At 33.0% G+C, this 15,513-nt stretch overlaps 1 protein-coding gene across 3 annotated transcripts in view; it reads left to right on the top strand.

Annotated features, from left to right (window-relative positions):
* Nucleotides 1-127: 127 nt before the first annotated feature.
* The window catches only part of Inae (inactivation no afterpotential E), a 36,492-nt gene continuing 21,106 nt past the window's right edge, over nt 128-15,513 (top strand). For 2 of the 3 annotated variants that reach the window (XM_070315008.1, XM_070315010.1), the window contains exon 1: nt 128-222. In XM_070315008.1, the coding sequence (XP_070171109.1) occupies nt 128-222 (95 nt within the window). Of the gene's footprint in view, nt 223-4,288; nt 4,573-15,513 lie in introns of those variants that run through there. The other variant, XM_070315009.1, reaches the window with a different exon arrangement.

Genomic DNA, 15,513 nt, shown 5'->3' on the forward strand with positions numbered 1-15,513 from the left:
ACGATCGTCGGACAAATCGGCCGACAACCATTCGCGCGGTGATTCGCGTGTGAAGTGGACTCGCGGTCGCCGGCTTATTGGATGGAAGACGACGACGACGAAGGCGGCGACGACGACGCGACGAGAGATGCCTGGTATCGTGGTGTTCCGACGACGCTGGAGCGTCGGCAGCGACGACTTCGTCGTGCCCGGCGCTTTCCTATTCATCCTGCATCTTATATGGTGAGTAGACTGATATTATGGTGAAAGACAAAGTAAAAATCTGAAATCCGCCGATGGGACACGAAGAATTGTAAGGGTAATAGTCTGAGTCAAGTTTTTCTCATTCTAAGATATTCTTATACATTTTTTGATGTAATCATTGAGAATACGGCACAATAAGATACTCAAAGATTGTTTGTCATAAAAATTTACTTACATCGCTTCGTCGTACAATTTTTCTATCGAGAAAAAAATAAAAAGAATGAAAAAATTTTTCAACATGAAATTTGATACTGTTAGCACCACATGCGGGATACATATAAGTATTCACATGCATAAATGCAAGATTATTAAGACCGTTGATTAACTTTTATTTAAGAAAATAATGGAAATTGCATTGAATCTTTTGAATCAAAACATAATTTTTGAAAGGTCGCGGCAAATAGAAAAATTTTTATTGCTTTTTTGAAAAAATTGAAAAAAACATTCTAGCTAGAAAATATATTCACGATACATTTGACTATTCACAATTCGCCATTTTCCAATTGTAGTAACATTTATATAATTAAAATATTTTGTATCTATTATGAATTCAAATTTATTCGATAAATCACTTGCACATTCGTGGACGTATTAAATCGCATATGTTGAAGCAAATTTACTTTACATAACTTTGAGTAAATTTCGAGAATATCATATTCAATCTCTAACGTATATGTGTAATTTACTAAAACTTTTAATCACAAAATTATTATTTACATAATTATTAGTTTGCATATATTATTTTGAGATACTGTCACATACAGCCAAATTCTGAACTCTTTAATATTAGATTCTTCGTTAGACGATATTAAAGACTAATATAGAATTAAAGAAATTTTTTAGAAAGGTTATCCTTTCACGTGCGAGACATTTTGCTGTTAAACTTTTTCTTTTACATTCAAATCTTGTAAGTACAGTAAAAGTTATTTGCATTTAGGCGAAGAAACTTTTTAATTATTCCCTGTTTGAAAGTTTAGAAAGGAATTATTTACTATTAATTATTTAGCCAATTAAAATCTTTCTGATATATTTATAAAATACTGGATTTCATTTGCTAAATTTATCGAGAGTCTTACAAGTCTAATTATGAATCTTATCATGCCTTTTAACGAGTGCTATTACTAGGATAGTATATACTTCGTCTTCGATGCCTTCTCGAATTCGACCTATATATTCGATTTTACGTGCGCCAATTAGGGGAACTCCCTCGCGAATTCCGTTCAATTCGTTTCCGCTCCGAACTGTTAATTGATCGCGCGAGTATCGATACGTATCGCAAACGTGCATTCGATTAACGAACTGCAACATCATGGGCGATCAATAGCTAAAGTTGTTGATCTCTTTCTGAAATATGTACTCAGGCAGAATCTAAAGTTGGAAATCCAAGAGAGAGAGAGAGAGAGAGAAAAAGAGGAAAATACACGCACATCTTCCACGCGATACGTTTCCACAACGATCTTTATATATTTTCGAGTCAAATCTCTTTCGAATTTAAAGTCGAGAGAAAATAAATATTTGTTTATTTGCTTTATTTTAATTGAAAGCAGAAGCGTTTCATCAATCTATGGCTCGAAAATGTCTTCGCATTTTTACTACAAAGAAATCAGTTCGAGATTGAAATCGGGAAATCCATCGTGTGAGTTTTGGCCTTCCTCTCTTTTATCAGGCGTGTCCCTTGGTAGTTCCATAGTATATCGAAAGCATCCTAAACTCAGAAGCTGTCTTATCGGCAGTATTCCTTCAAAATCATTCGACTGTACGCGCGCGATTTCGCGTTGATCGATGTGAAAGTTTGGATCTCTTATATACATATGTATATATTTGGCATTCTCCCGATTAAGCACACATCCGAGATTGCGTTTGAGATGATTTGAGCGAAAATAGTGATATACCGCATAAACGAGGGATTATTTTCAAGTGTGTGAGCGCGGCCTTGATTATTCTCGGAACGGGGTATCGGTTTGTTATTTTCAGAGTTTGTTGTGTGCAAACGCTATGCGGATTAAAAAGATCACTTCGCGTCTCTTCTGTCATTCCCAAGTCAATTCGATGTATCGAAACATCTCCCACGAACATTTTTCACGATGTGTACTCCTTGATCCGAGTGTAGAGATAGAAATCGTAATTGATGGCTGATAGATCTCACTGTTATAAGATAAAAACCGTAATCGATCGAAATTGCAGTCGATAAATAACTATCAATTTTTTACGTTCGATTACGTTCGATACATGGATATAAATAGATCGCGAGAATGGATCAAGAAATGATAAATCAAGAGAAATCATACAAAGATATTTTACACTATATATGTCAGTTTACAATATTAGTTAAAATATTAACGTCGATTTATGATTAATATATAGTAAGACATGAAAAATTAGAAGAATAGAAAAATATGATTTGTTTACACGAATCTTGTATAACGCGAGATATATCAGATTTTTTTATGCATTTTCTATACAACGCGGGTGAGTTGTTGTTTTTCAAGAAAAGTCGGTCGCGCGAAAACACTTTTCTCGTGTATTATTAGCGATGATCGGGAATCTCTCGCGTGGGACATACGATGTCGTTGTTTAGCACATTTTGAGGTCGTTTGAAAATTATAGCGGCAATAATTTTTATTCTTTTTTTGTATTATCGTTATAACTTCTTCAAATTTTTAAAAATTCTGTTAATTAAATTCTCCCACGCGCTACTCGCGACGGTCTTAAATCGCGCCCGTACATATTTCGATAATTCTTTAAGAATTTCACGACGAATAAATGAATCCAGCTATAAGGGAGCAAGAAAATTTTGGCGATCGTCTATTCTCGTTTTTGCCAACCGCGTAATCGTTTTCGGCATGTCACGATCGACAAGCTTCTCGTTAGAAGCATCAAGCAACATCGCAAATGTTTGTTATGATTAAGTCGTAATTTTCAGTTTCAAAATCACATTGAATTCATTGCAAATAAATATTTTCCGTTGCCTTTTCATCGGTTTTCGGGTAGTAGTTTCGCGTTTTCGTTATTTCCAGGTCAATTCTAATTAGGTAGGAATATTTTAATCAAACTGTTAATGTAACTTATATAAACGCGATTAATTACAAACGCGAGCTCGATTCGGGCTAATGGTAAATTTCGTTATCTGTTTAGGCAAAACCGTATTTCTCTTGCATTTGTAAAAAAAAATGATTCGTCTTTATTTTGTATGCAAGGTATATATTTTTCCGTTCTCTTCTTTCTCGTCTTTTTTTCCGTATTTAAATTTTAAAATTTATTAAAGAAGTTATATGAAGATTATAATTTTAAAGCTTTTATAATATAAAATATATAATATTCAATTTGATGGAAGAAAATTAATTTTATGTTCATAGTAAGTTGTATACGTCCGCGGTTGTTCATTCGGTCTCTAGCTATGTTACGATAACGTTTTAACCGCGAAATAAGCGCGTGTTGTGGCAAACATGTTATTTAAAATGTATAGAAAATTAAATTGAATATATTTTTTAACTTCTTGCGTTATAAAGTAAATAATTTTAGCGCTTTAGAAATTCAAATACTATTTTTCTAATGTTTACCTGAAATATCTCTTACAAACTTTTTACTTGTTTGTTAAGATATCAATTTTTATTTTATTCTTTTTATTTGTTAGCTGCATAATTGTCATTATTTCTCTTCATAAATAATTTTAAATATATATATGTAACAAATATTCGAGATTTTTTAATTGTGGATTTTTTATTTTATTTAAATGAAAAATTAAATAGGGTAATTAAACTGAACAATATTGCCTGTGAAATATTTTTTTCCGTTTGATATTGTACTCGTTAAATATCTTGTAACACGTTTGGCATCTTTTTGGGCAAAATTATAACTTTTAATTTAATAATGGTTCAGAATTAGGGGAATATTGCCTTTATACTATATGTATAATAAAAAACATTAAAATTCAAGGAGAATTTAAAAGTACGAATTTTAATATTTTTGTTTTTCTATATAAGACAAATTTCGCGGCCGCGTGACATCATTGCACGTTCCGACGTTTCAACGCGGCCGTCCGATCAGCTGATCGGTCCGGTTCGTCTGCCTTTTTCAGTTTACATTCCCCGCACTTTGATCGGTCGCTCGTAACGCGCTGGTCTTGTTCGCGGTTCGCGTGCATCTTCGTGGCGCGCCTCGCGTCGCGTCGTGCGTGCATCGTGCGTGCTCGTTTGCGTACATAGGTTATGTCGTCATCATCGTCGTCCGCAGGATGCCGAGCCTAATTGCATTCGGCAGACGATGGAGTATCGCCAGCGACGATTTCCTGTTTCCCGGCGCCTTTCTGTTCTGCGTCCATCTGCTCGAGTGAGTGATTCCTTTTTTTTTTCCGCGAGAAAGAAGCACGTCATAAACATATTTCGCTTGGACGATTCTCGTTCGAATCGAGTGTCAGAAGAGATGTTTGAAAGGCTCGTTCGAAAATTTCACGCGCGAAACGACGAAACAAGTTAAGATAAGAGGTGCAGAAAGTGTAGAGGATAATGATAGAAATATAAGAATAAATTCATTACGCTAATCCTATTAATTTTACATTAATTTATTTGAGAGTTATTTAAAATTAATTGCTAGGCTGTAGACAATTAATATGTCAAATTTGGAGAAGAGGAGAATCTCGCAAAAAAATATAAAAATTTTTTTGCGCGGATGATGTAAAGATGAATTGTTTTTTTAATCGTATGCAATTTTTTTTTTTGTATAATTGTTTAATAATGCAGTATTTTAATAAATGATACAAAATACATAACTCTTGTATGCCAGTTTCGGGATACGTTTAATATTTTATAGCGCGGTTTAACTCGCTAAAAATATATTGAATTATTAATACTAGTTTAACAAATAATTAAAATTGCACATCAGATAATAGATACATATATCATACTTGCATTAATCGCAAAACACGACCGTTTAATGTTTTAAGAATTCATCTTTCATGAATAGTTCGTGGCCGATTTTTTATTATTGTACGATAAAATGTAGATCTATTCATTTCTGTATTAAAAATACTCGTGTATTCTGTGTATATCGAGCTAAAAATATGTACAAGTTTTTTTGTATACCTTTCGTAGTTAGAGAGTGAAACAAATGTTTCGAAGAAGAAAAAAAAAAGAGTTTGCGAATGAAGGTATCAGAAAATTCTCGGTCATATCTTTTAATTTCGAGATGTCATAATAATTTTGCAAGTCTCGCATACATAGCAAATATGTCATAATTTTTTAAATATTTCTAAATATTATGAAATATTGCACGGTTTTATAATATTGTAAACGTGAAATGGAATCTTTAATCATTATCTAATTATCAGCGAAATAATAATTCGATTTTAAAATTATAAATTACGAAATATTCTCTGATGATCTTGTATAGAAAATATATCGTTTAAAAAATAGATTTATGTATATATGATTCATTTTCGTTATATAATATAATTTTTTTTTTCCGTGTTTAAATCACTGGCAAATAGTGATCACCGCATATTATCGTATCTATTTCATCTAGATACGTGTGTGACGGTCTTTCATGAGATTTTTATGATCTCTCTCGTGTTTTCCATTTCAAATATGCAGAGACGATTCGTGATCGTTAAAACCGTGTATATATACATATTGTCGAAACTTTATAATTCTAACATTCATCATTAAAACTCGCGGAACATTTTGTGAAATTCGCGTCATCCACGTTATTCCCCGGTGGATAGTTTCGTCGGACTCGTAAAATCCGAATGATAATCTGACGAGAGAGAGAGAGAGAGAAGGAGACACTACTATATTCAAGAAATATTAGTCTCTCTTCCCTCGAAAACTTTTCGTTTATATCCTATAGTTTAAGTGGCAGAACTCTGTCATAACTTTACAGTATAAACTATATTCGCGGGTGGAAAGTATAATATAATCGTCACGTATATAACGCACATGTATAATGCTTCTACATTGTGATAAACAACACGATTAATTAAAATTTCAGGAAAGATGAGAAATGAAAATTCTGCGTACGACGGTATCTGCTATTGCTGCTCGCGTGTTTTTCTTTTATGCAAATTTAACACCTCGTTCCGTCTAATAATGACTTTACGTGTGCCCCGTGAAAGAAAAACGTCATCTATTTTCCCTAACAATATGCATGACTATGAATTACATAACGGGAATTTTATCCCCATCCAAAAGAGATCAAAGAGTAATTATCGATAGATGAACATCGAGAAAATTTGTACGTTTAAATATGTTTACAATTTATACGCAAGTTAGGAGAAGAAGATTTATACAAATTGCAAATACAATCAATAATCGACATATTCTTTTTATTGCGATTTTTTTTATTGTATTTTTTTTTATCAAATAATAGATTTCGCTGTAAAATAATTTTTTGATGGAATGCAAATAAACGCTGCGCGACAGTATGTCATATACTTTTCCGGGAATATCTTTGCTTTTGCATGTTCCGCACGTTTCTTTTCTCAACTAGCTTACCTTCTCCCGAGTGGCCTGTTTTGAAGTTCTGACTTTTCGAATGGAAAAATCACCGCGTCCGCTTATCCGCAGAAAACGCACACGCCCCACCGGTCGCGAAAGTGATTTTACGTCGGCTATTGGCTCAAGCTCTCCTCCTCGTGCATTTTGACATGCACTCTCAACGCATTTCGATAAACGAGGGCAGAAAGATCTGTGTCATATTTTTCCAGACCGAGTGTATTTCTCGGGCTACGTTTCACAGTGAAATCGATGTGAATATAATCTGTGTTTCGATGTAAAATATTTTTATGTATTGTCGATGTCGCGGAAAATGTTTAGAAAATATTGAGATAAAGACGACGAATCGCAAAAGAAAAGGTGCACACATGCCATAGTTCGATTTAACGTGCGTAACAGATCGTCAAATGGCACCGCGTGACATTTCACATTTCGAAAATATTAATTTCTCGAGTGTGCTATTTTCCACGACGTAACCGACATGACGAAGTCGAGCCGCGCGACCTCAATATAAACATGTATACATTTTATTTTAATCTGATTTTCCACTATACTTTGCCTCTCGTATTGAATAGGAAAGAGATTAAATTTTTTTTGTTTTTTCCGATCATTGCCGTAAATAGAAATTTTTCACGTGTGCTCGGAAAATTTTTATTATCCTAGTGCATTTTTATTTATCGCGAATCTCGTTAAATAATAACTGTAATCTAAAAAATTTCATGCGTCTGCGATACACACGATGATAAACTAATTCTGGCGGGGTAAAGGGGCACTATCGATCCATAGTGTCGATGTCACGTGAAATCTGATATAGGTACGAAAATAGGGATGTCGTTCGCAATCTTTCCGTCGCTACGGGAGCCAACAGTCAAACGAGCAATCGTAGGAAATTAGTCGTGAATATTATTTCGAATTCAACGTGTCGATGTTGCGTTGAACAAATAGGTATATATAATTTTTATTTATAATTATATTATTTGATTAAATAATAATAAGATTAATATGTAAATATTTCATAAAAATTTATCATAAGTAAAATTTTACGACTTGTAGAATCACACAGAGTGTTTCTTGTCAAATGTCTTAATTTTTTACATTTTTTTCACTTTGCGTTTGTTTCCTGCATTTAAAATAAAGTATTCTGAGATGGCACGAGACACATTAACAGATTAAAAATATAAATTCTTGTTTTCTCGAAGCCCGACAACATTCTTGTTCCGCATCTCCAAAATGTCAAGGTAATAAAAAGATTGATCAATACGTCGTATGGACGCTCGCGACCGAGGCTTAGCTTTTGTCTCCGTTTCTACACCCTCTCTCTTTCTATATGCGTGCTATGAATCATTTAAGGGCGACGTTATACTTTAGCGACACGTGTGCGCTATCATTGTGTGTTCGCGCTCGATGCTGCGTTGATCCCCAAACCCCTATTTACATAGGATAGTCTAAAGCCTGTACAATATAATTCAATATTAAATATTGCGATCTAACATAATGAAAATGAATCCAATCGCCATTTTGATAACAATCGATGATTTCAAAATTTTCATCCACAAATATAATTTTAAAAAGATCTTAATATTATTTATGTTATTTTTAAATTAATTTCGACTATACGCGATCTTTAGTTCAACGAAAAAAGTTTAATCTTATTAAATTAACAAAGTATATCTAGAGCGAAAAAGCTATTAAGAGAAAAATGTTGGTAATTTTTTGGAGATATATCTGGTGAGAAATAGACTAAAGAATTATTTTGCGAATTAATGTATGTGCAAAATAATAAACACGAGTATGATTCATCTATTTTTCACTGCTTTTATCTTCGTACAATAACAGATTTGTCATCATTATATAAATTTATCTCTTTGAGAGATCTGTAAAAAAAAATATTCTTTTAAATATATTCAGTCTTTATTGTTTCTTATTTTTATAATTAAATTAAAAAAATATACATATACAAACAATTTTAATGAATTGAAATATATTAATTATAATTCTTTAATGGTTCCATTTAATCGCATGGAAAAGCTCTTCGATGCGATTAAAGTGCGAGTAAATTCAAGATCCGCGATAAAATCGTGAAAATAATTGGTGACACATTGATACGATAATAATATCAATTTTATCATATGTGCGTACAATAAATAATGAAATTTTAACTCATTGTCGAAATTTCTACTAAATTGCAACATTGCTTATCACGCACAGCATTGGCGTCATGTTTATCGATATGATTAATTGAAATTGATCTCGTGACCGAGAAGACAGAAAAATCGCGCTTAGTCCGCTCTCGGAATGTAAAGGAAAGTAGGTGATTATTAGTGCGTTAAAGTCTCTTTCTCGGTTACACACGAACCATTGGAAAAAAAAAAAAGGAAAGTGTTGTAACATTAACCGCATATGCACGTATACTATTTTTTCTTCGTCGTGCGGACAGCTAAATATAGATACGAGCCTATAAAGTCTCTCTCTTTCTCTTTCTTTGTCGAGGATTTAAAGTACATTAAGTACATACGATCGTCGCGTTACATTCAATTTTCGCTTCAGATACGAACGTCACCGAATATTGTTATTTAATTTCTGATTTTATTGCTTTATTTATATATGGAAAGGAAAGCGTGATAGAATTGACTCTCCGTGTGATTTCAAATTAATTTCGAGATCACACACACACACACACACACACACACAGACACACATTTATCCGTTACATGTTTCTTTCCATTCGCAAGTAGAATTTACTTTTTAATTATTTTTATTGTTATTGAAAATTATGTATATCATTATATAATATTATTATTTTCATAATTTTTATAGTTTATATAATTTCTTTAACGTCGTTACATTAATTTCAGAAGGGATTTGTTTTACTCGCAGATTCATTATTGAATTTAAAATTAATAAAAATTATCTCGAGTGTCTTTTTTTTACGTTTCTTTATTTTTTTTTTGTACTGGCTACAGTACAATTTTTCGGCTGTCATGGATCTTTTATTTATTTTAATTTATTCGCCATTTGACTTATTTAATTACTTACTCTGTTGTTTTCGGTAAATAAATTTTGTAATAATAACGCATAATGAATCTGAATGAGAGCACGAATATTGAAAAACACGATATGAATAATCTATAGAATTTGAAAACTTATTATGTACTTGATAATTACACGGAAAGAAAAATATTTGTTTTTCGATGTATTTATTCAGAGAGAACTAAGGCTCTCCATCATTTTCACACGTCTTATATTTATATATTATATAATATTCCTTCTCTCTTGAGTTCCCCATTGCGATCCATTCAACTATCGCGAAAGATATGAAAGTTTAGTTTGACGAGTGACAACCGCTCATCGCGAAATAGTCTCTTAAAATAGACACATCACAATCTTATCCTCCCGCGCACTGTAAATGTTCTTCCCCGTCTTGACTTCCCGATCGATGACACAAAATTTTTTTTGACATCTTGATATTTCGTCAATATATCTAAAATCGGCTTTGGACGAATCTCTATAATTCGCGATAAAATACAAAATTTATTCATAATTTTATACGTGTATCGTATTTTTTAATATATAACGATATGTATTTTATATATTTTACTTCTTCAAATATTTTATATATTACATATTACATGACATACAAAGTTAGAGATGGAATTCGGTCCTGAATTTTGTCACGTATTATACAATAGATCGTCTTAAGGAGGTTCCAGCGATAAAAAGATATGGATTTATTTTGTAGGATACATAATCGATTGAATGAAAGTTTGGACTAAGAATATATGCGATATTTTTACAAATCCATCAAATTGTATGAGGGAAGGGAGATAAGTTATTTATGTCGGCGATAATTGTATCATAAATTTTTCTCTCGCACGCTTAGCGATACTCTCGAGATTTTCTCGACGAGACCACCAGTATCCCACTCGGCTTGCACGCGCGAGCGTACGATATGTCTTATTCATGAGCCTGATTGTCACCTTATCACGCAACTGGGTCGTCGCGATTCATTGCGTTTTGTACTTTGACACGCGTGCGTGACTCGCGACGACAATCGCGATGATTCGCTCGTCATAATTCAACTCGGAGGAACGACTAACTTTTCCGTCCGATATCAACCGCGGACGCACACAATTGCGAAAGTTTACGGACATTTCGCGATTGTACGATACTTCGCGATACGTCGCTTTTTCTGATAGCGATAAGTAAATTACCGCGACGTTGTCTAGTACGATTCGGTATGTCATCGGATTTTGTTCATTGTTAAAATCGAATGTATCACGCGATGACGTTTTGAAAATTGACTTTTTTTTTTCTAATTTTTCAACTTGGAGGAAGTTAAGCGCTTCTGCAAAGATAAAATTTACGAATTCACATTTTTGCCTATGACAAGATCGGTATATGGTTCTCGCCAGGCATTTTCTCATTTACATCGAAGACGCGGTTTTATAAACACGTCACGATTTTATGAATGTGACTATAATGTTGCCATAAATCAAGCTGCCTGCGCATGAAGTACATTAATTGCGGACTATAGCTTTACGCATACGTCTCTCGCGCTTTGAAACAGCTTGGCCGACAAATGATGCTTTGATAGAACAAGTCAATTCGCGATATTATATAATGTCTTATTTCCTTCCCCAAGAAAGAAAGATATTCATAAATAATAGATCGTTGAAATATCTCGGAATATAATCGAAAACGAGTGACAATTCTGATATCTTAAATATTTAATTAGTAATTATTTTTAAATAATCATGTATGTAACTCGAACAAAACCGAAAGGAATATTTTCTTCTTCTTAAATTATTATACCATGTAAATAAATAATTTATGATGATTCTCTCTTTTTTTTTTTTAATATAATTTTGTCTTATTTCTTAACATTTTTAATAAAATAATTTCGCCAAGCTTGCATTGAAATATAAAGGATAGAAATAGAAAAAATACAGCAAGCATGGGATAAAAGAACGCAATTGTACGGAGCTACACGATTTGTTTGAATCACATGTCATACGTCAGTAGTCCGAGCGCGACTTTCGATTTTTTTTCGAACAAATGGTCCATCCTTAGTAGGGGGTAGTCGAAAACAACAGGGTGCACTACTACCAAACGATTTCGCATCCCCTGTCACGAGCGCGAGGGTGCAGGGATCCTTTTGCCGCGTCGATGCAAATCCACCCGCATCCCCTCCGTGAAATTTACCATACGGCTCTTCCCTTTGGATCGTAGAATCCATGTACAGGGTATGTCAAAAGTGATATCTGTAGCGAATATTCTCTTCATCTCTCTCTCTCTCTCTCTCTCTCTCTCTCTCTCTCTCTCTCTCTCTCATAAAATGCAATTCTTTCAACGTTCTCAACTAATGTCGTATTTAATAATACGTCGATAATTAAACTTGAAATAAGATTTCTTTCGTAAAGTAGACCGCGCTTGAAATTAATTTTTCCGATGATTATTAATATTTCTCAAAATTAAATCTTAGATCAGACCCATTCAATTTTCAGTAGCGTAAGACTGGAAAATTATTAATGTTTTAATGTTAAAGCAATCGCCATTTGTCTTCGTTCGTTTAAATGCACTCATTTTTTTTACACACCCTGTACAACGTGCGGGTGCTTCGCGGCGATAAATGGCCCTTTGTCCCTACGGTTCGTAACGTAAGAGAGGTGGGCACTTTTGGCCATGCCGGAATATATAAATGGTCGGCCAGATGGAATTTTCGGAACACTCAGCTCAAAATCCTAAGCTTCGGATCTGTTTTTCTCTCTCGAGGCCGGTTGTCATTAATAACTCTTTTTAATTTGATTTTCTATCGCGCATCTTGAAAAAGTAGAGTTCAATCTTAGACTATTAAGGATCTTATGTAAGTAGATTTTATCGGGAGAAAAGATCTCGGCAAAAAATTTTAGTACAAATTTTCTCTGTCTGTCTCTACGTTACGTTGATTAGAATTCTGATAGAATTCGATAAGTGTCGGAATCAATCGTTATACCATCTTGGAAAATCGTCTCCTCGCTTTTATTTCGTTTCACTCTCGTTGCAGCGATCAATTAATTCGTCGAGTTTATATCACGGAGATTGCTTTTTTCATGTGCAATCGCCGTTATGTGTGAATTCGCGCGCGGTTATAGTCGCAGTAGTGAATTTTTATTATACTCTTTTGGGTCTCACGCGATAATTTCCGATACCATGCTGATTGTTACAGCGATTGCGAGCATTGGATAACGATCATCGAACTGATCTCGAATCTCGTAATTTTATCTGTAATTATTCGTCATAGATTAGAATATTTTTAAATAGCAACAAAAAAATTTTAATATTAATTAAAATATTAACGTATGTAATGTATATTACATATACAATATATATTTTAAAAAAGTTTTAATACATTATATTTCAATTATTATGCAAGAATCGTGGCCATCTTTGTACAAATTTTACATAGTCGAATTTATGCTGTATCTGACCGATTAATGCTAACGACATTAAAACTGACTTCGCTGCTTCTTCACGCAACGCGAAATATACAGGTCGGTTATGTTACACGTTATACGCACCTCACACACGCGTAAATTGTTGTATAGTTCACAGCCGCAAGGCGGCTAATTCAATTAAATTCACATGTTTGCGAAGGATTTAAAGCATCGCTCGCGATAACTCGTAAGGATTCCCCGATAAGCGAAATCTACTTGTTTCGCGAGACGATATTTCTTTATAAACGATAAATAAAACAAAAACTAATTTGATACACGCTCACTAATATAATAGCGGGGGGAATTATATATTTTACAACATTGATCTGTGAGATATAAATGTACCCAAATTATATGTACAAAGCTTATAAAATAATTTAATATAAAATTAATTATATAAAATTAATTTTTTATTTAATTAAAAAAATTAATAATTTCCGAAAAATATTTTGTTTATGTAAAATGTTTTTTTTTTATATATATATAAAATTTGGTACGTATGTAAAAAAAATTAACTTTTACATAAATAATTTAACTTATCATATATCGTTTAAAATATTTTATATAAGTAATATTTTATATATAAATAATATTTTATATAAATATTTATATAAATAATATTTTAATTGATTAATTGATGAATTACTTTCTCCTTTTTATCTCTTATTCATCATTTGCTGCTCCTTCAGGGCAGTCACATGATATTCATTCGCAAAAACAATGGCTAATTATGCTCACGCGCCCTGACATTAATCACACAATGTGCATTTTATTATATTGCAGCGAGAAAAAATATCGCGAAATATGATCTGCTCGTCGTTCGAAATTCATTTGATAACGTTGCTAACAGATAATACAATATATATGCTTTTGTTTAAAATAGTTTATTTTGTTTTGTATTTTTTTATCCCTTCTCGTGATCCGCCCCACTACACTCTAACATACCAGTGGTAACGTAAACAAAGACGCGTCGCTATTCTTTACGATAACAATAATAAATAAATAAATATTCGCTGGATAATATATCTAAAAGCCATTACCTTGTCGACTCGCGCAGGATAGAGTTCGATTGAGCAAACTATACAAAACGTGTACTCGTTTCAAGAGATCATCGATATGTGTTTGCTCCATTATACGATTCGTGTATTATTGCACGTGTTCTCGATCCGAGGATAATTGGCGGATTACATTTAAATCGACGAAAAATATAAAGCGCGAAGTTTATTCGAAACCAAACTTTATTAAAAAAAAGAAAAAAAAATCACAGAAATGACAATAAAACTATATATATAATTTATATTATAATTGCTGTCTCGTTTTATGATTACCACTCGAAATGTACAAATCGCGCGAAATACTCGTGACAGATAGCCGTTCCCTCCCCATAAGAGTTATGAATCGCGAGAATTAATTCACCACGCGGACTGATAATACCTAAATGTTCGCGCGGAGTGTAAATGATGGCGTTTTCAAGAGCAATACGACGATATGAAATGTTTATTTACGGGCCGTTGACTATGAGCGCGATTCAAGGCTCCTCTCATCATATGTAAACAATAGCGATCGCTAGTTATACTTATACACGATACACGATCGTCTCGTTATCATTCGCTCGACAAGTCTCGAGCGATAGAAAGTAATAGGGTTGCACGAGACCCAAGACAATATTCGCAAAAATATTGTATCGGTCTTGAAAATTTTAATCTTGTCTTGGTCTTGAGAGGATTTTTGTATGAAAGATCTTGTCTTGTCTTGCCTTGATTTTTTTATTAACAATTTTTATTTAACACTAAATTATTTGTCAGCTTGATAAAAAACAGAAAATAGTAAGTATATCTGATTTCTTCTGTTATCCGAAGCGCAGAGCATGATTTTCGTTTGTTCTTTACCGCGTATGCTCACGTCTCGATTGTGCAGACGCAGTCTAAAAACGAAAACCAAGTTCTTTCGCTGAACATGCCCGAACATTTCCGAAAGTGATAATGAAAGTTCGGAAGTAAGTGCAGTTAAACAATGCACATAGAAAACTTATTTCAAGTATGAAACAAGAAATAATGAAAAAATCGGCGTATGTTTATTACGTCAAAAAGAAAATGTGACTAAAGAAATAAAAATGAAAAATAGTAACGCTACGGGATTAAAAAAAAAAACATTTGGAGAAAGATCATAAAAAAGTATATGAAGATTTATTTGTATTAAAAGCAATGAAAAATAAAATATTGTGAGAAAAACAAAAAGAACGATAGATATATTTTTAAACGTAAGTATTGAAATTAAACTTTATAAATGAAGTAATATAAAGTAATTAA

Source organism: Polyergus mexicanus, unplaced genomic scaffold (genome assembly GCF_030449975.1).
Source record: "Polyergus mexicanus isolate NDT 795.1 unplaced genomic scaffold, iyPolMexi1.0 SCAF_94, whole genome shotgun sequence".
Classification (NCBI taxonomy): Eukaryota; Metazoa; Arthropoda; class Insecta; order Hymenoptera; family Formicidae; genus Polyergus; species Polyergus mexicanus.